The sequence below is a fragment of the Nycticebus coucang genome, chromosome 6 (genome assembly GCF_027406575.1).
Source record: "Nycticebus coucang isolate mNycCou1 chromosome 6, mNycCou1.pri, whole genome shotgun sequence".
In the NCBI taxonomy this organism is placed as follows: domain Eukaryota; kingdom Metazoa; phylum Chordata; class Mammalia; order Primates; family Lorisidae; genus Nycticebus; species Nycticebus coucang.
In genome coordinates this window covers 119,863,413-119,883,144 of record NC_069785.1, presented here as the reverse complement: position 1 = coordinate 119,883,144, position 19,732 = coordinate 119,863,413, and the positions used below count along the sequence as shown (strand labels likewise).

The following is a 19,732-nucleotide window of genomic DNA, read 5'->3' as shown; positions in this document are numbered from 1 at the left end:
AGGTGGACCTTAGTGTCTCCACCTGGGATGGAAGGGCTGTTTCTCCTCTCCCTCTAATCATGAGAATTTCCCACCAGATTATAGGAGGAAAGCTGTGTGTGTCCTGAGGCACATTGCCGTGGAGTAATTATGGGAGAAGTAATGACTGAGAGATTCAGCTTCACCAATTAGTAGCTTTTTAGCTCAGAAAGCTTATTCCCAGTGGTATTCTTCTATGATACCTGAGCTAGCCTTTCTCCTGCTTTGATGAGCAGAACTATCCTATTTTCAGCATGAAGCTATCAAATTCCAAAAGATCCTTCGAGCCAATAAATACTCAGAACAAATACAAGGTTCTTGGTTGCATAAACTAGCTGTCGTTACTACTACTTTGGACACAAATACCTTTTTTTTAAAAAAAAAAAAATTCTTTTCTTCATATCTTCTTATAGGATTTTTAAAACATGAATTTTATTCTTCAATCAGCAGATATTTAATGAGCATCTAAACTTTCCATTTACATCTTATTGCTGACTTTGTGTATGGTGAATATTTTCTGCAGAGTTAAGGAGTGCACACCCTCTCTAGTTTTCTGATACTGTTTGATACCAAATTAAGTCTCTTCCGTCCAACACGAGTCTCATGGTTAGTTTTACATCAAGAAAAATAGTCATGAAACAACATGACACAGACTGGGTAATCAGATGTATCAAAATTTCAATGTGTTATGAATAATTGAGAGAGTGTGTGTGAGAGAGAGAGGGAAGGAGGGTATTTCTTCATGTCAGCAGTGTAAATAATCTCAGTGTAAGTATATATGAATACATGTATAGACACATAGGTTATATATACATATGGAATATCGATGCCATAATTACTTAGAACCTGGGTACGTTCCTTATGAAGAGAATAGGAGTAATAGTGTTTTAAGCAGAAACCTGCTTTACAGTTTATACCGTATCTATGTGGATATTAAAGTATAATCCTTAACCTATACCTAAGGGGCTTTTTTTTTCTGAGCACAATGCAAAATTATAAGATCGTTTCTAATCACATTATTTGTAGCCCTCTGGAGTATGTTTTCTTCACTACCAGTGTTGTCCATGGTTCACACGTAACACCACTAATTCTCGCTAGCAGTTAAGGAAGTCCCCGGAAGGCTCTTCCTGGCAGGTGAGGGGTGCAGGACACCCTGGTTCCAGATGGCAGAGCGGCCCTTGCTCCTCAGACTGTTCAGGGGGTGGAAGGTAAATTCCTCCCTTTTGTCTCCCCGTGTTCTCTCTTCACACCAGGGCTGAGCCTCTGGGGCGTTCCCTATGTTGCCGTGGCCCCCATTTACAGACTTCCAGGCCAGCTCCGTTTATAAACTGCAGGTTTTAAAAAGCAGAGACCAGCCATTTCTACCAGTCTATTAAAGGCTTTCTGATTCAGAAGATTGGAGTTATCTGGGGAAAAAATAGATTTTGATTTGTCGTTCCTTCTGTTCCTGCATCTCAAGATGAGGAACCTTTTGTGGATTTGATGGACAGATGGTTATATTTGACTAATTTTGGGTAGCAGCTTACATCTAGCATTTATTGAATGCTCCCTTTATTCTGCACCCTGTGTTAACAATTTTACATTCATGATTCCATCTAATCTACATAATAACCTCCTTAGGGAAACATTATCATCATCCCATTTTACAGATGATAAAATGAAGTTTGGAAAGCTCCTGCAACTTTGCCTAAGTTAATTCACCAGATTAATAAGTATGTTTTAGAGCCATGAGACTTTGACTCTAGAAAGTCCACAACAAGATTTCTCTTTGTAAATTCTCTTATTCTCACTACTTTCCAATAGACCAGTTCCCTCCAATAGAATATGGTCCTCTTAGAATTAACTCTCTGGCCCAGGGTACATTATTTGAAAGCCAAGATATAGCGAGACCTACCTGTGTGGCAGACACAAGTACTTACCCTTGTCTCCCCAGCCCAAGATGGTATGCATACTTACCCTTCTCTAGGGACTTGGTAGAAATACAATGTATTACCCACCTTCCTTAATCAGCACTAGTTGCAGTCCTTGGGATGATAGGCTAGAATAGTAACGAGAGGTATTACTAGTCCATTAATAAAATATTCTAGCAGTTGGCAAAGGTGGTAGGTTAATTTTCTTTCCCAAGATTCTTTACTGTACTACCATGGTACTTTTTGAAGTACTTTACAAACTGAAAATTGACATTCTTTGGAAGTAACTTCTGTATATGAAGAATAGTTAGTGGTTAGTGCCTAGGCCCCAGTTGGCCTTGTTCTTTTATCTTCTGGGTGTCAAACACCACTCACTAGTCCAGACTCTGTATTTTCTTACATGATAGCCTTACACTGCTCTTATTACTAGAAATAATCTAAGCATTGAGATTATACCTGTTAATAGACTCTAATTCATTCAGGTCACTTGAGCTGGACGGGAAGGACAGCAGTTGCCCCAACAGTGATAAAGATGATTGAAAGTGTGCGATTGTCACAAAATGAGAGGGACCAGTGACCTTTCTCTGAAATCTGTGCCCTTGTTAGTCTGGTCCACTCCTTGGCTCCTAATCAGATTTTCAAATCACCTTCAGATCCACTTTTTTTATGCTGTGGACATAACACATTCATGCCAGTACCTTTAGAAATAGGTACAGAAAGAGAATTATAGGATAACAAGGGGGAAGTCTACCCGGTAAAATGCTCTTCTTCAGTGAGATATTGTAATTCAGTCAAAACAGAAAAAAACATTCACTGATCCCACGCCAGGCAGCAGGCACCTCTCTGGGCACAGTTTTGTTGTGTAGTGGACAGCGTGGTCTCCGTGCCAGGCTCAGGTCCGAGCTTCAGTCTACCAGCACTGGTACCTGTAAGCAGGTGCGTGGGTGCATCTAAAAGAGTTGCCTGATCACTAAATGCTTCCCCACCTGCAGACTTCATAAAAGGTGTGAAGGACCAAGACTGAACCGGAATTAGAGTATTTCTCATCCTATTGTTCTTTTTAAAAGGTAGTTTAAAATTACTTACTTAATCATCTCTACTTCTTGGAGGAGAATGAGGTGTGGATGTGTTTTGTTTTGTTTTTTTCAATGGGATCCTTTTTGGACTCAAGGCTGCTTTAAACAATAAGTTCAATGTTTCGTGTCCTCAATGTAAAGTCTCCATAAAACAGAACAATTTGCTGTTGATTCTTCCCTATCAAATTTGTCCAAGCATGTAAGAGAGGCAGTGTGTGGGAGGCAAATTAAAACCTGAGATTATTGATCAATGGTGGGAATCATTGTTAGCAGACTTGGCCACCAAGCCCCAAAATAATGTTTTCACCAACTTTTGGGAAGTTTGTACCAAACCCAATGAAGGTGCAGTATATAATTAAAGTTTTGATGTATTAATTAGACAATCTGAGAGCTCACTTGAAGATAAAAGGATACCACATGTGTCAGGGAGAAAAAGTTGACGTGCTTTAGATAAAATTTAAAATCAAAAGCTTTCAAATCGTCTTATGCTCTATTATAGCAGAATGATTGCTTAGTTCAAAGTCTTGCTGACAATTTAACACATTCAGTTTGATCATTTGGGCTTAGAATTCTTTTTCTCTTTCATATTTGCCCTTCCCTTGTCTCCAAATAATTTTTGAAATGATAGAAGAATATACAGTGTATCAGATATCTGACAGAGAGTTCCCTCTTGGGTTCCTGGCTTTGAGGGTTGAGCCTCGGTTATATTTAGTTCTCTTGTTTACAAGCCAGAGAACGTTCTTTCAGTTTCATCACTGTAGTCCACTTAGGTCAAGCTTTTAACAGGAGCAAAAGCAACTCATTAATATTTATAAGTTATAAAATTTATTGACTTTTAAAAAATAAAATCTCAGTAAAAATCTCGCATGCCTGGAACTTGATATTTAGTGATGACATTCTCTCTCCTTTGTATTTATTACAAGTGTAGAAGTCATTTTGCTTCCTGCTGGGATGTATTGATGGAGAATAATGAAGTTAACAGTCCTAGAGAGCAAGTGTGCAGGGCACACTCATACTTGGCTGATAGGAGCCCTTTAAATAGAGCAGCACCGTCTCCTCCTCCAGCCTCCGCATCTGTAGGAAGTATAAGTGAAAAGGCAGCCATTGTACCCTCTTGGTGTGGAGGGGATTTAACCTCATCTTTGAAATCTGGTAGGGGAGAAGAATGTCATTTGTTTTGATTTTTTTTTTCCCCCTCCCTTCTCTCCTTCACTTTTCCTCAACCCTAATTCATTTCATTAATAATAAAAAAAAAAAAAAACTCTTTCTTCTTGTCTTAGCTCTTCCACCCAAGGCTCTGGGATATAATTACGAGACATCAATCTTCAGGACAGACAACTTTGGGGTTTAAAGGGGGACATCATCCGACAAACATCTCAGTGTCCCCATGCCTTTGTGTTGTCATTATGATCATTGTTGTGTTCAGCATTGTGGGTTTGATTTTCCTTTTTTTTTTTATCCAGATCCCCCCACAACTATCCCTCCTCCCACAACAACCACCACCACCACCACCACCACCACCACCATCCTTCCCATCATCACAGGTACGGTACCCTTCATTACCATTGAAAATGTCCTGAATGTATATTGTCTTTCTGGTCTGTATAAGAAGAAGCCTCAGCGTGCCCTCGAAATCCTTGGAATTTTATTGTTCCTTCATTTTGGAACTTCAAAGACATTAGGTATAATGTCCTTAAGTTGAATCTGAAGGACCTCAGCAAATCTTTCACATGCAAGCTTTTAACCGTAGATCAGATATTTTGTAGCTTATGCGGAAGGGAATTCCCTTTTAAGCATCAGTGTTCAAAGCAAAATGCTAGGGAAAATGGCAGCCTGGCTACTAGAGAACACGCCGATAGCTTCTGCTTAGCCATGGTTGATGACATGGTAAGTATTGTGGCTTTGGACCTTGTCCCTGTCTTAATTTCATCTCATCCTATGGGAAGAGAAACACCTAAGTTAAACGTGCCTATTTGTCCAGGCTCCGAGTGTATAGTCATCCTTCCTGCTCCAGAGAGGGCCTGCTGGCAGCGTGAGGACCTGTGTGCACTGCCTGGACAGTCATGAGTGATGAGAGGGCGTCACTGCCTTTTCCGTGCTGAGCGCTCACGTGCCCCTCCCTGCCCTCATGCTGGAGGTGGCTGCAGTTGCTCTGCCTCGGCAGCTTTACCTCTTTGGTCTGTCTGAAACTCTCACTCAGCATGCGTTTCACCGTCTCTTACTTACCACTGTCACCATGGGAGGGGTCTGCCCTTCCTGGCATCCTGTTACGCTGTCGTGTTGCTTGAACTTGCCCGTCTAGGAACTATGGAGGTGGTTCGGCCCACCAAATTAGAAAAGCTTACAGCTGTGCCATGTCAACTTGACCTGCTGGATTTCCTTAGATGAGGCCTTCCCCATCCACCATTTATAGGGAACTACCACAGAAACACATAAAAGGAATTATTCTGTGAGAAAAAAAAAAAAATCCCTTGAAAAAGTAACTTTTCCAGTTCATTCTGTTAACCTGGCGCTGCTGCGAGGGCTCTGGCACACGGACCTCTTCCTAGAGTTTTATGGGAACACTGAATGTTACACTCATTACGCTTCCTGCTCAGCTCCTTTTAGCACCCTGGAGATGACAGCCATCCTGTCCCCTGATGTTCCAAAGACAGTTTCAGTTTTCATAAGGGTCAGTAAGATAGGGATGACAAAACGTCAAAGTGTTCAGGGCAAGAGGAGGCCTCATCAGCTGATGGAGAGTAACAAATGATGGTCTAATCTCAGTTTCTTCACCTTTCTACCCAGTACGAGGGAACAAAGAAAACCCTTAAGTAAGCCACTATTAAGGATTTTTCTAAACATTGGTTCCAAAAACCATCAGTGCCAGCACTTAATTTTAAATCTTCTGAAAATCCATCCATTGGTTTTTGTGCCTCACTCTGACCTCGGCTTCATCCAGGCTCCTTCCTTGGTGCTCATGTGTTTGTTTTAGCTCTTTGTTTCTTCCTTCTGCTCCTTAAGGAAACTCAGTTTGTCAGCCTAGTGAGTCCGTCCCTCCCATTGTCTCTGTCAATCATAAGCACATCACAGATGCTCCTTCCTGACTCTGATTTCCAGAACAATCATGCTATCAGCTGTTCATACCAAGCCTAGGTCGTTACCTTTTCTGATTTCTTACCTCTCATCCAGCCTGTAAACTGAATTAGGCCTGTGCTGTTGCTACCAGGTCTGAGCTGGCCTTTATTACCCTTCATTCCAGAAGGCTGCATCTAGGTGGCTATCCAGGCTGACATCCTCAGGCCTTATTCACCGAGTGTATAAACACCACATTTCTCTTTCAGATGGAACAACACTTTTCATTTGTGGCTGGCCTTCTCCGTAGCTTGGGCTTTTATTTTTCTAAGACCTTTCTTCGCACTCCTGGAACTCCTCCCCCCTCACAATCAATCTCAGCAACTCAGCGGAGTCGCTTCAGTTCACAGCTCTTAATCCTTCACTCCAGACTAAAGCGAATCTTATGTCCTCAAACAGCTACAACTCACTGTTATCACAGTTCCGACTGCAGAGACTCCATTTAGGAGGAAATTTTAAAAATAAACAATGCTATATTTCTGTCCACATCAAAGGGAGCTCTGTCCACATCAGAAGTAGCTTGTCTTTGCTCCCGTCTCTCTGCTCCTGGCCTCTCGGCTCAAGGTAATGTAAGATGATCTCATAGGATGCACTGTAGCCTCTCCACACACAAAATGCATCTGAGGTAATGAATGCCCAGATTCTCACAGGCACAACCAAGAGGAGTTAAACTAAAATTGCTACTAAAACAACATCGTCAGATCCGCTGCCTTAATGGATGTGATCTTACAGGTTTACTGTGTACTGTGTCTTAACAAGCAGTCTTATATATATTTATCTTGCCCAAAAAGTACACTTGTAGAATTTAACATTTGCTCCTTTCTCCAAACAGATTAAAGGTTATAGAGCTGAATGATTTTGTGCCCTATTTTATAGGTCCAGGCTATCCCCCAGATTTAGATTGGCTCCTAAAAAATCTTCCAGGCCAAATCCTGACAAATGGATAGCTAAATTAATTTCCACCCCTTTTCTCTCTTGCACTGTTTGGTACATTACAGCCACCATTAGCCTTAAAAGCTTCAACAGCCAAGTCCAGTGACAGTCACATAAAGCCTGAGCTTAGAGAAAAAGGAAGTCCACAGTCATCTATTTCTTTTTCTCCCAGTCAAATGCAATAACTGAAACCCATTCCCCAGGTCAGAGTTTCATTACAAGAAAAATGTACACATGCAATAGAAATATATTTTTAAACTCAAGAAGTCATAGTCGATTTCTGCTTCCTCTGAAAGGAAGTGTTCCAGTGTTATCTTTTATCTTCCGTAACCGGGATAATGAAATTGTTCCCCTTGTTAGGGAAGCAGACTGGCATTCTATTTTGAGTCACCTGACTCTCTCAAAACATGTTCAGGCTTCATCCCAGAGACCCTGGAAAGAGAGGAATTGTGAACCCAACTGGACTCTCTCTCTTCCACAGCCAGAGTCATTTTCTGGCTCCTGCCTGCCCTGCCTGGAGCAAGGCTGGTGAGTTACATAGGACGGCACTCATCTGAGGGTGGCGGTGCTAGGGAGAAATTTTTGTAATCTCTAAAGTACTGGAATAAATGGAAACAGACAATCCCCAATTTGTAACAGTTCATTTTGAGATTTTTTCTACTTTAGCATGGTGTGAAAGTGGCACACAGTTGGTGGAAACTACCCATATAGTCATTTTGTCTTTCACTGTCAGGACAGTATTCAATAAATTACACGAGATCTTCAATGCTTTATCGTAAGATAGGTTTGGTGTTAGATGATTCCGCCCAACTGCAGGCTAATACAAGTAAGAGCATGTTTGGGGTAGGCTGGGCTAAGCCGTGAGGTTCAGGAGGTCAGGTGATCATATGCATTTTCAACTGAGGGTGGGGTTTATTTGGATGTAACCCCATGATAAGTCAAGAAGCAGCTGTCAGTTTGCCAAATCAATATTGTTAGGGCTTTACAACTATTAAGCCATTATAACGTCATTAGAATTTTAGAATTTCTTTGCAAATAAAAAACAATTTGGGGGATAAAATTGGATTGGGAGCCATTCAGAGCCTCATTGTAATTGGCCAGAGGTTTCTTGGTATCTCTCCTTTCTTTCATGTATCTTGATTCTCATATATATATATTTTTTTTTTTTTTTGAGAGTGCAGTGAGATCATAATTCACTGCAACCTTGAGCTGTAGGCTCAAGGGATCCTCCTGCCTGAGCCTCCTGAGTAACTAGGCCTACAGACAGACACCACCACACCCAGCTAATTTTTTTAATTTTTTATTAGAAATGGGGTCTCGTGTGCGGCGCTGTGGCTCAGTGAGTAGGGCACTGGCCCCATATACCAAGGGTGGCGGCTTCAAACCCGGCCCTGGCCAAACTGCAACCAAAAAATAGCCAGGTAGGTGTTGTGGCAGGTGCCTGTGGTTCCAGCTACTCAGGAGGCTGAGGCAGGAGAATCCTCTAAGCCCAAGAGCTAAAGGTTGCTGTGAGCTATGATGCTACGGCACTCTACCGAGGGCAACAAAGTGTCTCTAAAAAAAAAAAAAAGGAAAGAAAGAAAGAAATGGGGTCTCGCTATGTTGCTCAGGTTGTTTTGAACTCCTGGCCTCAAGTGATCCTCCCACCTTGGCCTCAGAAAGTGCTAGAATTATAGGCAAGAGCCACCATGCTTGGCCAATGCTGTTTCAACTGTTGCTACTGGCAAGCTCTCATGCCTTTATTTCTTTTATCATGTCAAACTGTCCATGTGGTTTCATTCCTGAAGATACATGCTGTCATAGGAAGTGTAACTGTATCATTTATATTGCCCCTGGAGTCCTTTGTTAAAAGAGAGAGACAGCCAGCCATTACCCTGGTTAAGAAGCCTGCACGCAGAGTCCAGAAACTAGAAGAAAAACCTGCCACCATACTAGGGCGGGTCTGTTTGTTCTGTCTTGTTTTTTACTTTCTTGGTAGTTAGTTGACCTTGGATATTAAGTGTCCATAAAATTACCTGTTTTGTGTTGGTTGATGACTTTAGCCCGTGTCTCCCAGTTGGATCAAGCATTTTTTCTGTAATCGTCTTAGGAGAATGTTTTGTGTTTTTCTTCCTCGTCAATGTGGATGTTCCATTGTCCCTGCCTGGTTGTATCTGAGTTAGATGCTTGATGGAGAATACCCAAGGAAGAAAGGATTCAGAACTCGGTTCTAAACATACTTAGCAGCTCCTGTAGAAAATTCAGGCTGGGAGAGTTCAACCTGTAGGTCACACTTTACATGTGACTGTCATAAATTAAAAAGTTAAAACCACCTTAGAATAAGAAATGAACAGCTATAGGGCCAAATTCGGAGACATATTTTAAAATCCTTTCATAAGAATGAAGTAGGTCATTTTTAAAGGAGTTTTCCTCTTTTTTTAAAGTATATACCTAATTAAATATTTTGTGTTCCTTGGAAAAGAAAATGGCAAGGTTTTTCTTATTGGCGTCTAAGCACTCAGAAACCAATATATCTTGTAGGAAATGTGTTTCCTGCCCTCAGGCCCGTGTTATTATTTTTTGGCTTTCATAGTCTGCTATCATAAGCTTTTTGTGTGTGTGATGTGATTGGATTACTTAAATATAGAACGTGAGGATAGTATATTTATAGAATATGCCAAAGTGGGGAACCTCGAGACCATAGCACATGTTCTATTAGGTGCAAAGAAAAGAGGTACGTCCGTAGCCTGACCATCTCAACTGTAATCGAGAGCTTTCCTCCACGTGGAGCTGAATGATACCCACACTGTGCTGTTGATACTTGCTGATGCGAGGGCTAGTCTGCTTTTAGCCATGCATTCAGCAAACACTGAGCATCTATAATGCCTATGAAGACAAAAGCCTCCCTGAATCTCTTAAGATAGGTTACACGTTGGAACTCGGTAGGAGAGGCTGTCCACGGGGATGAGTCAGTGGCACACCCCAGAAGGTAGAGGGTGCCCCTGAAGACGGGGATCGCATCACAATGGATTTCAGTCTGTTCCATCACAGAACGGGTAGAATGTGGCAAGAGAGGATGGCGATTTGGAAATTAAGGAAGAAGATCCAACATTACTTCAAGCGTCTGTCTTCGGGGTGTGTGTGTGTGTGTGTGTGTGTGTGTGTGTGTGTTTTACATGCATTTTTTCTAGAGTTGGTATCTACTCCATTGAGACCCTTTTTCATTTGTCATGTGTTGAATACTTATTGAGTGTTACAGATATACCAGTATGCCTGGTGAAAAGAACATGGTCAGGGCATTAGGAACTACTCCTGAGCTGCCTTTCGTATAATGAGACACCTTTTCAAGTTTTTGCTCCAAAAAGTGCATGTCCATTTTCTTTTCCACACTATGCTATCTACATTTTTATTTTGCTACTGCTAAACCTGTTACCAATAGCATTGTAGCCAACCAGGTTTTGTTCCCGTATTGACTCAGGAGGGAATGGAAGAAATTAGAATACTACAGTGATGAAGGCATCTGATTCTACATTTTTTTTTAAAGTAATAACAGATAGAAAGTAAGATTTTTTTCCTCCTAGTGTTTCTATCATAATTTCCATAGTTTGATGCGCTTTATTTTAAAAATAATCCTGGAGATAAAGACGTGAATGTGTTTCCATAGTAAAGATTGTCAACAATGCACATAAATAAAATCATGAATATAGTTTCAGAAGTAGAAAATGATACTGAAATAAGGGATTTGGCTGGAAGGACCCAGCCCTCCTGTGTGTAACACCACGTGAGTATCTGCGAGGCCTTATCGAGCCCCTGCCTGTCTCTCGTCACCACCCTCCTTGTAAGGGCCTCTTGGTTACTGTCCCTTTTTCCACCTAGCATTCACAAGCTACATGATATAGGAATTGTTTTCCTTGTTAAATGCAACAGTACCGATTCTTATTATTTTGCAGAATATCTGGTTTGTAAATGGAAAGATCTCAGAGGCGCAGCAGCACTTAGTGAACAATTCTGAAGAAGCTTTTAACAAAACTTGAAATTGCTTAACCAAAAAAAAAATCCAGTCGCCTTCCTGCTGTTCTGTGGCACGCACTCTCCCGTCACTCAAAGGGGAGGTGACATTAAAGAGTCAGAGGCCTTTATCGTGGCTCTCCTATGTGGGCCTTTCAGCTTTAGTTCTCTTTCTGTCCACTTCTCTCATCCCTAAGAAATGGAAGTTTAATGGAAGTATAACATAGGTAGACAGAAAATTAACCAGGAGAAAATAAATTTCAGAGAAAATAAATTTCAGAAAATTAACCAGGAGAAAATAAATTTCAGAGAAATTATTTCAGAGAAAATAAATTTCAGAAAATTAACCAGGAGAAAATAAATTTCAGAGAAATTATTTCAGAGAAAATAAATTTCAGAGTTTTTTTTCCCAGCACTTATTTGTCCTTTCGAAAGATTTCAAGTAAGTTGAAAGACAAGGGAAAAAACAGCCCTCTATTTAATATATATTGGCCAGCACAGCATAACTATGAAAATAAAATCGTCAGGGGAATTCTTCTTCCTGCCCTAGTGTCCCGATTTAAAGCACCTCCGTAACACAAACAGAGGGGGAATTCAATGAAGAAAACCCATCGTCGTCGTCTTGACTTTAGTTGAGAAAATAAACCAGGCAAAAGTAGTCTGGACTGCTTAGTATGCTTTAATTTAAGCTTATGACAATCAAAATGGGAAAATTTAAATTCTTCACAATTAAACTCTGCTTTCGAGAAGATTGGGGGCTCGGGGTGATTACACAGCGGCTTTTTTAATGTGGACCCTACCCACACACACCCCAGAGCACAGTCCTACAGCGAGCCCGTGCACTGGAAAGCAGCAACACCGCAGATCAATTGGGGGGGGGGGAAGGTATTTTAGGTTGTGAATTTAATTTTGTTCTAGGATTTTCATTTTCATTTATGGCACCCGTTGTGTTTGCGACCATGGACCAATTTATGGATTAGTTTTAAACTCCCGGTCTGTCACACTCAATGAACAATTCTAAGTTGGAGAGAATCCATAGGAAAGGATTAGAATGTGCCACAGTGGAGCTTACACATGACTGTTTCAACTAAATATTGCCCAGCTGCCTCTTATGCGGCCTATTTTTTTTTTTCTACTTAGTTAAATGGCTAGTATCTCTAATTTCACACATTGTCAGAGCTTTTCATTTTGTAAATATACTGCAACTTGAAATACAGGTGATTTTTCATTTATTCAAGATAGGGTGCCATAAAACTGTAGAACTGGGAGACGATAAGAGAAGTCAATATTGAAAAAAATGTGCATCTTTCAAATAGCAATGTAGGGCCCTTCCTTGAATACCTTGTTTGATTATACTCATAAAACAACCAGAGAGTAACGATTAAAATCATGCACACTTATCGGGCTTTCAAGAACGTGGGATTGTTTGGGGGGTTGTTTTGTTTTGGCCATATAAAATAAATGCACAATAAATTTGCTCCAGTTGTAATTAAAACTAGAATACAGACTTGCTTAGCTAGGCCTTTTAAATTTCTTAACCCAACACCCCTCTAAATCCAGACCAACTTTTGGTGACTTATTTTTCTCAGGGCTAGATCAAAGATGATTTTTTTAAAGCAGCAACCAAATGAGTTTTTAAAAAGCCTTTGTCAGGGCAATTAGACACGCTCCTCGTGTTTCAAGCTGATTACCGCATTTATCACTTATATTGGAAATTTACTATTTGCATTTTGCCTGTGCACTTAGAATGTTATCAGACAATCTGGGGACCCCACAAGTTGACTCACAGGGTGGGCTTGCCTCTGTCTCCCAGTCTTGTGATTAAGACACCCCTAATACACCCTACTTCACAGAGTTGCACTCAACCCCCGAGCCTGGGTCTCTGTGATTTCTGTATGAAGTCATAATGCAGTTACGAAGGAGAATTAGATCCTGTCACAGTGCTCTCCTGCAGGCAGCACAAAGTCATTTCTGAAGCATTTTTTCATAATTCTTTATTTGAAATATCCTCTGTTCAAGCAGCACAGCAGATGCTCTTAGAGAAATGGAGTCAGTGACTCCCCAGATACACCGCCAATCTTGTTCTCAACGTTGTCGCCAACCTGCATTTCTGCTGCAGTCTCCCACCCGGTTGACGATTGTGGTTTTGCCATTCTAACTGCAGTGACCACATTGTTTGACCTGAACGTGTGTTTGCTTTTAAGTGTTTTGGAATGCGCTTTTCCTTCTCAACACCCCCTTTTCCTCCCCTTTTGGGTGCAATTGATGGATTTCCCCTCCCCAGAATGGGGAAGCAGGATGCACTGTGTGTTTTCCTTCATTGATTTTCTAGGGCCCACACAGGAGCTGACGCCCAGCTTCACCTGCTGCAATTTCATATTAAAGCCGACATGATGTTGTGATGTAGGAAGACAGTAAATTGGGGTCATTGGTTAATGCCCAGATACTGTTCTTGAGGACGCTAACCCCTAGGTTTTACTCCACCTCTTTTCTTTCAATTTTATACTAATTATTTACCTGGTGAAAATAAAGAATATTAGAAGTACTGCTATAAAAAGTAATCTGCCAAAGTGTTTATTGCTTTTTTTTTTTTTTTCATTTTGGAAAGGAGCCAGTACCTATCCCTAAAGTGTATTAACACACATATAAATGTTTCTATACAAATGTGCATTTGATTTTTGCCCCTCAAATTTAAAGTGCCACTAACTAATGCTGGTCTTGGGTATGTCATCCGTGTCAGGAGAATCTGGAAGGTCTGGTGTAGACTGTCTTTGAACTGTACAATTTTCTGTATTTTTTTTAACTGCTATTTTATGCACACAGACTTGACTTATAAGTAAGTATCTTGTTTTTATGCAGTGAATTTTATGTTTTCTTTTCCTTCATCTATTCTTCAGAAATTCAGCTCAGTTATATTAAGCTGCATTGGCCTTTCAGAGTTCTGGTTAATTCTGGCTCCTTAGAAGGGTTCTGATTTTTGATGGTAGAGGATCCTGAGGAAAGCGTGCCAACTGAAGAGGAATGCCAGTGTGAATTCATGTGTCATATTTATAAATCAGAAGCTCCAGGCTCATTTGTCCAAAAAAGTTATGTTTGAAGTTCCAGTGCATTTAAACATTGCCTGTGTCAAGTCCGCACAAGTCTTTTGGCGTCTCCAAACTTCATGACCACAGTTATCAGCTAAGTAGCTTCATTATAATAAAGGACAGGGAACTACTTGCAGTTTTAACCAGATTCCCACTGCAGCCACCAGCTTTTCACTAGGGATAACTAGCTCTTGTCTCCGTGTCACCTCTCCTTTCTGGCCAAAAGGGGACAGAAGGGACGCAGTTGAGAGGTATAGAACTCAAAATGCAAGGGTGGTCAGGGAGCTGTCATTGGAGTGAAGCTACAAGAACACTGTTGTTAAAATGACTCTGGAAAAGGAATCTCACCATGCATTTTGTTAGATATTTATCCCACTTCTTCTCTAGCCAAAAGTAAAGAGAAAATTCCTCCAGCCCCTTAGAAGAATTTCCTGAGCAGAGGCACTAGAAGCCTGGTAGGAGGAGGAGAAAACTTGAACATCACCAGAAATAGGAGAACAAAGAGACAAACCCCGTTTTCTTCCACAGCAAGTTCATGTAGCAGTGAAGAAAATAAGCACACTGTCCCCGATGCAGCCATGAAGCCAGGACGGCTGGCAGCCACACTGGTGAACAGTGAGCGCAGAGACGCCTGAATACTTCAACTTCTGGAATGTCACATGATTAGAAATGGCACTTGGCAGATGGCGTGGATTTGGGTGTTTTCATGAAAGACTCTGCTCTTAGATTGTAACATCACGAGCTGCAGAGTGGAGAGAGAGAGAGAGTGTGTGTGTGTGTGTGTGTGTGTGTGTGTGTACAGTAACTAATCTATGAAAACCTGAACACGTTCATTGCCATGGCTTCGCAGTTAATTGAACTTTCCACCTAAACTTTGCTGAAACCACACCTTGGATGGAAAACTTGAACCTGTGTGTTCGTCTACAGGCATCTGACCGTTAGCAGTAAAAGGATCCCCAAAGTGCGATGGATTCAATGATGCTTCGTGGGCAGTCAAGAAGCCTGAGAGCCTGGGTGGGTCGGGTTAAAACAAAGGCAATGTTTGAATGTGTGAGTCCATTGTTCAACCAGCCTCCGACTGAGCTTTTCTGTTGCAGTCCTGAGCCTTGATGCGTTAAGAGCCATCTACCAGCCACTGAGTTTGCACTGGTGTTTCTCATCACTTTGCATGTTCCCCTGACTATTGACTAGCAAATATGTGTCCTGGCAAGACCCCCAGAACCAAAGAATTTACTGTTTTCCTCACTGGCTCGCAGCTTTGAGCTCAAGGCATGTCTTAAAACAGTGCAACTCACTTCAAATGCTTTTTGCTTTTCATTTATTATTGCTTGTCACGCGATGTTCTTTGAAAGCTTGCTCATATATTATCTGTTCCATTTTTTTTCCATTTTCCCTTTTTTTGCATGCCGTTCCTCCTGTTTCTTCCCTTCCTCCAATCCTCTGTTCCCGTCTGTAGACACAACGGCGACGACAGAACCAGCAGTTCACGGTTGGTATCACGTTACTGTTTATCTACTTTCTCAGCGCAGCTGAGAGGCAAGGCAAGCCTGGGAAAAAGAGAAATGCAGTCTTCAAGGGAAATCGTGTTTCAAATAGACTGATCTCATACATAGACCATAATTTTTTAAAGCTTGAAAAGAGTTCCGAGTCTTGTCATTTCTGTTGTGAGTTCAGTAGCCAATGGTTGCAGTCTGAGACGAGGCCTGCTCCTCCCCGGCCGGCTGTGTGAGTTCCACCTGTCCCTAGTTCTCCCTGCTTAGCAAACTCCCCCAAACCTTGCAAGACGTGAGACTTCAAAAAACTAATATTTGCCTCAAAAAACACAGCATCCGAGTTAAAGGCCCAGCTGCTATCTTGGTTTATAGGTCATAGTCCCAGACAAATTTTAAAAAGGAGCCTTTGTGTCACTTAGTGATGTTGAGACAGAAGGGTAGATCACGGAGGAAGCTCAAATTTATGAGCTGGTGACAAGGAGGAAGGAGTCACTGTTCTTTAGAAAGGTCATGACTGTAATTATGTACCTAATCGTATTTACCCCCACCACACCTGACCGGTTCAGTCTTAATTTCTATGGGTTCATATAAATTAATGTTCACATTTGTCAGGAACCTCTGCGATCCAAGAATGATACTGCATTTAACTAAGACTTTTTGAACAGCATTAACTGAGACTTTTTTTAAAAAAGTCATGGGTAGATGGGTGTCTAAGAGGCAAAATGGCAAAAAGTTTGTTAAGTTTTCAAGCCATAGGTGATAAGAAAAACTGTGTAGAGTTCAAGAGGGGCATTAGGAAAAACAGTCTCCCTTTCTGATCTCACCAGTGACTGGATTGGAATAAGTCTATTAACTTTTCTATGTCTTTGCAGTCAGAAAATGAGAATCATGTTTCATCTGTATATTACTTTATTACTTAGATCTAAAGCTGACAAGATTGTGCTTAGAGAAAGACGTGTTAGTTTTAAAATGGGCTGAGGTTTAATAATTGAATCCAAGAGAATTGTTTGGTAAAGGGACTACTTTAATCACTTTGCATGTTGTCGTACAGGGTGGGAATCTATCATGTAGAACATGACAAGAGGTGATCAGCCAACCCTGTAGTGTGAATTCAACTTTTCGAGAAACATCTCTCAGCACAGACTTACTTCCTTAAAGAAAGCTACCTTTGATAACTTCCCAGCTGGAAATCTCTAAGTAAAAACTGCCCCACGCGAGCTGTCCTTGAAGGTCAGGCTTGACACTTGGCAGTTCAGTCCACGTTTGGACCTGCCTCTGAGAAATTTAGAGAAACAAGTGTAGGTACTGAATGATTTATCCCTCTTCACTTCACTCCCACTTTATTCTGCCCTGTCTTGTCACTGGCACAAAGTGAAAAGTTCATGAGATTAGTTAAAGGGGCCAGGTACACTGACAGTCATGAGAAATCAATTGGGTGTAAAACTTGCACTTTCCAAGGCAACACCCGTAGCCCTGGAACGTGGTAGGCATCGCACTCCATTAAGCTTAGTCGTTTGTAGTTTCCATCATTAATTGAGCACCTCCTGACTTTCATCGATTATTCTCAGAGGGTTATTTTAATGTAATTTGAAAGAATTTGTTCTATTCTTTTTAAGATACTTTTAAGTTCCGAGCTCCCTATAATTAACTACGGGGTTAAATGTAACCATAAGATTCCTGAATTCCGTGAGATCTTTGAAGAAATATTGATCACTTATCTCCAAAGTCTTTTGAGTTCTATTTTCTAGGTCCCTTCAATAAAATTAATGTACTTCATGTGACTCTAATGGATTCGGTCTTAGAGTTGGATGGAATATTCATGGTAGGGAAGCTGTCCCCTTATCCAAGAAACGAAGGCCTCATTTAGGTATTATGAGAAAGTGAAGGTGACCTCTTTCTGTGGTATAATGAAGAGACACTTGGAATAGGTGTTTACAGCATTCCTGTGGCAGGATATGAAGATGTTTATGTACTGTGAGGAGCACCTGCCACCTTCTTAGTTTGGGGACAAGGTTTAAGCCTGTGATAACTCAGTAGGATGTGACTGACGGGCAGTGCATGAAAAATATACATAAAGTCATGAAATGGGAGGATGGTAGAAAGAATAGCCTTATTATAGTTCACACATATAATATATATCTATTTGTATGTTTATCATCCTTTAAGTTGAACTCCTTGACAGCAGAGAAGTAACAGATAGTCCACACTGATCCCTGCATCATGCATTTAGATATAAATTCTTCAATTTGTCCAAGACCCTCAGAGCATCTTCAAAAAGGGCTCCAAACATTATTCTGAACAGCATACTCTCCAGCCCACAACAAAAAGATCTTAACGAAAAGACAGAGTAATATCTAAAATTTTACTTGGCCAGGGAAAACTTCCCAGGTCAATTGTCAGGATAGAAACAGGAATAGAACATGGTGGAAACTAAAAATCAAGGGCCCAGATTTCCAAAGAGATGACGATACAGGACTGATCTTATTCTGATGAATCGTAGCTAAAAGCACAACCTCTTCAATACTGCAGCCATTTCACTTAGACTCACTTGAGAATCATCTTGAGATGTTCGTTATGGCAATCTGGATTTAGGAAAATGTGAAGAGGCTTGATGACTTAGCAACTTAAATGACAAGACATACTAGATCAATCAGCTGTGACCATCTTGCTGGTCTTAAAATTTTCACACTGGATTTGCTTCCATGTTTCTCTTTCCTTTCATAAAACGAGAAAGAACAATATTTTTTAAAAGCTTTCCCTTGAAGACTCATTAAAATATTTTATTCAAGCTTGTGTTGCTAGAGTATGTATGAAGTTTATACCAGTTGTTTATGTATGTTAACCATTTGTTCTTACCAATATCTGATTGGAACAAGCATGTATTGGAAGGTTAGAAGTGCATGGGCATGATTCAAAATCAAATGGATTTTCTCCAAAAAGAAAGCCAAGCAATTATCCACAGTATGTTTTTAAAGATCTGATTGACAGTAAAGATAAACGTGAGTGTAAGGATGGGATTTTTAGGCTAGGGTGACACAGGGATGTTCTTTAAATGAGGATCTTGAGCATCTGTGTTTTTGGAGCTCATCCTGAAGGCCTGGACAGGAAGAATCCTGTGTCCTGTGCATGTTGAGCAATGCAAAAAAAAACCCTCTGCCGAACCCTGATCCCACTTGGTCTGAAATGGATGGCAGAAATGCATGAGTGACGTACCGCCCGGGTGGTGTGGTCTTACGATTATTGACGTGTGGGTGTGTGTGATGGTTTTTGTTTCTTTGTTCAGATGTGGGCGCTCTCTGTGTCTTGTGCCTTGTTCCTTTTCTGCCCTGTATGTCCCCTGTCCCTTTCCCCACCTCTTCCCCCATGTGAGGGGTCGGGTGACAGCATGCCCGTGGTCTGGGATAGTGCTTGTGCTTTTGCTGCACTGCAGTCAGCTGGCTTCCTCTGGGTTTGAGATCTCTCTCTCTCTCTCTCTCTCTCTCTCTCTCCCCCCCACCCCCCCCCCTCCGTCTCTCTCTTCCTCTTTCTCCCTCCCTCTCTTCCCCTCCCTCTCTTTCTCTCTCCCTCTTTCTCCCTCCCTGTCTCCCCTATCTCTCCCCTCCCTCCCTTTTCCCCTGTCTCTCTCCCCCACCCCTCTCTCTCTCTCCCCGCCTCTCTCCCCCTTCCTCTCTCCCCCTTCCTCCCTCCCTCCCTCTCTCCCTCCCCCTCCCTCACTCTCGCTTCCCTCTCTCTCCCTCTTTCTCTCTCCCTATCTCCCCTGTCTCTCCCCCTCCCTCCCCTTCCCTCCTCTCTCTCTCCCTTCCTCCCTTTTCCCCTCTCTCTCCCCCTCTCTCCTTCCCTTTCCCTCCCTCTCTCCCCATCCCTCTCTCCCTCCCCCTCCCTCACTCTCTCTCCCCCCTCCCCTCTCTCTCTCCCTCTTTCTCCCTCCCTATCTCTCCCCCTCTCTCTCTCCCTCTTTCTCTCTCCCTATCTCCCCTGTCTCTCCCCCTCCCTCCCCTTCCCCCTCTCTCTCTCCCTTCCTCCCTTTTCCTCCCTCTCTCCCCCTCTCTCCCTCCCCTTCCCTCCCTCTCCCCCATCTCCCTCCCTCTCTCCCCCATCCCTGTTTTCACATCTAT

At 41.8% G+C, this 19,732-nt stretch overlaps 1 protein-coding gene across 9 annotated transcripts in view; it reads left to right on the top strand.

Moving 5' to 3' along the window:
* CADM1 (cell adhesion molecule 1) overlaps window positions 1-19,732 on the top strand; it is a 336,966-nt gene that overhangs the window by 291,575 nt on the left and 25,659 nt on the right. For 3 of the 9 annotated variants that reach the window (XM_053593665.1, XM_053593662.1, XM_053593663.1), the window contains exons 8-9: window positions 4,468-4,548; window positions 15,581-15,613. The exons of 2 other annotated variants lie outside the window; for them this stretch is intronic. In XM_053593665.1, coding sequence (XP_053449640.1) covers window positions 4,468-4,548; window positions 15,581-15,613 — 114 coding nt within the window. The remainder of the gene's footprint in view (window positions 1-4,467; window positions 4,549-15,580; window positions 15,614-19,732) is intronic. 4 more of the 9 variants (XM_053593668.1, XM_053593667.1, XM_053593664.1 and 1 more) reach the window with 2 other exon arrangements.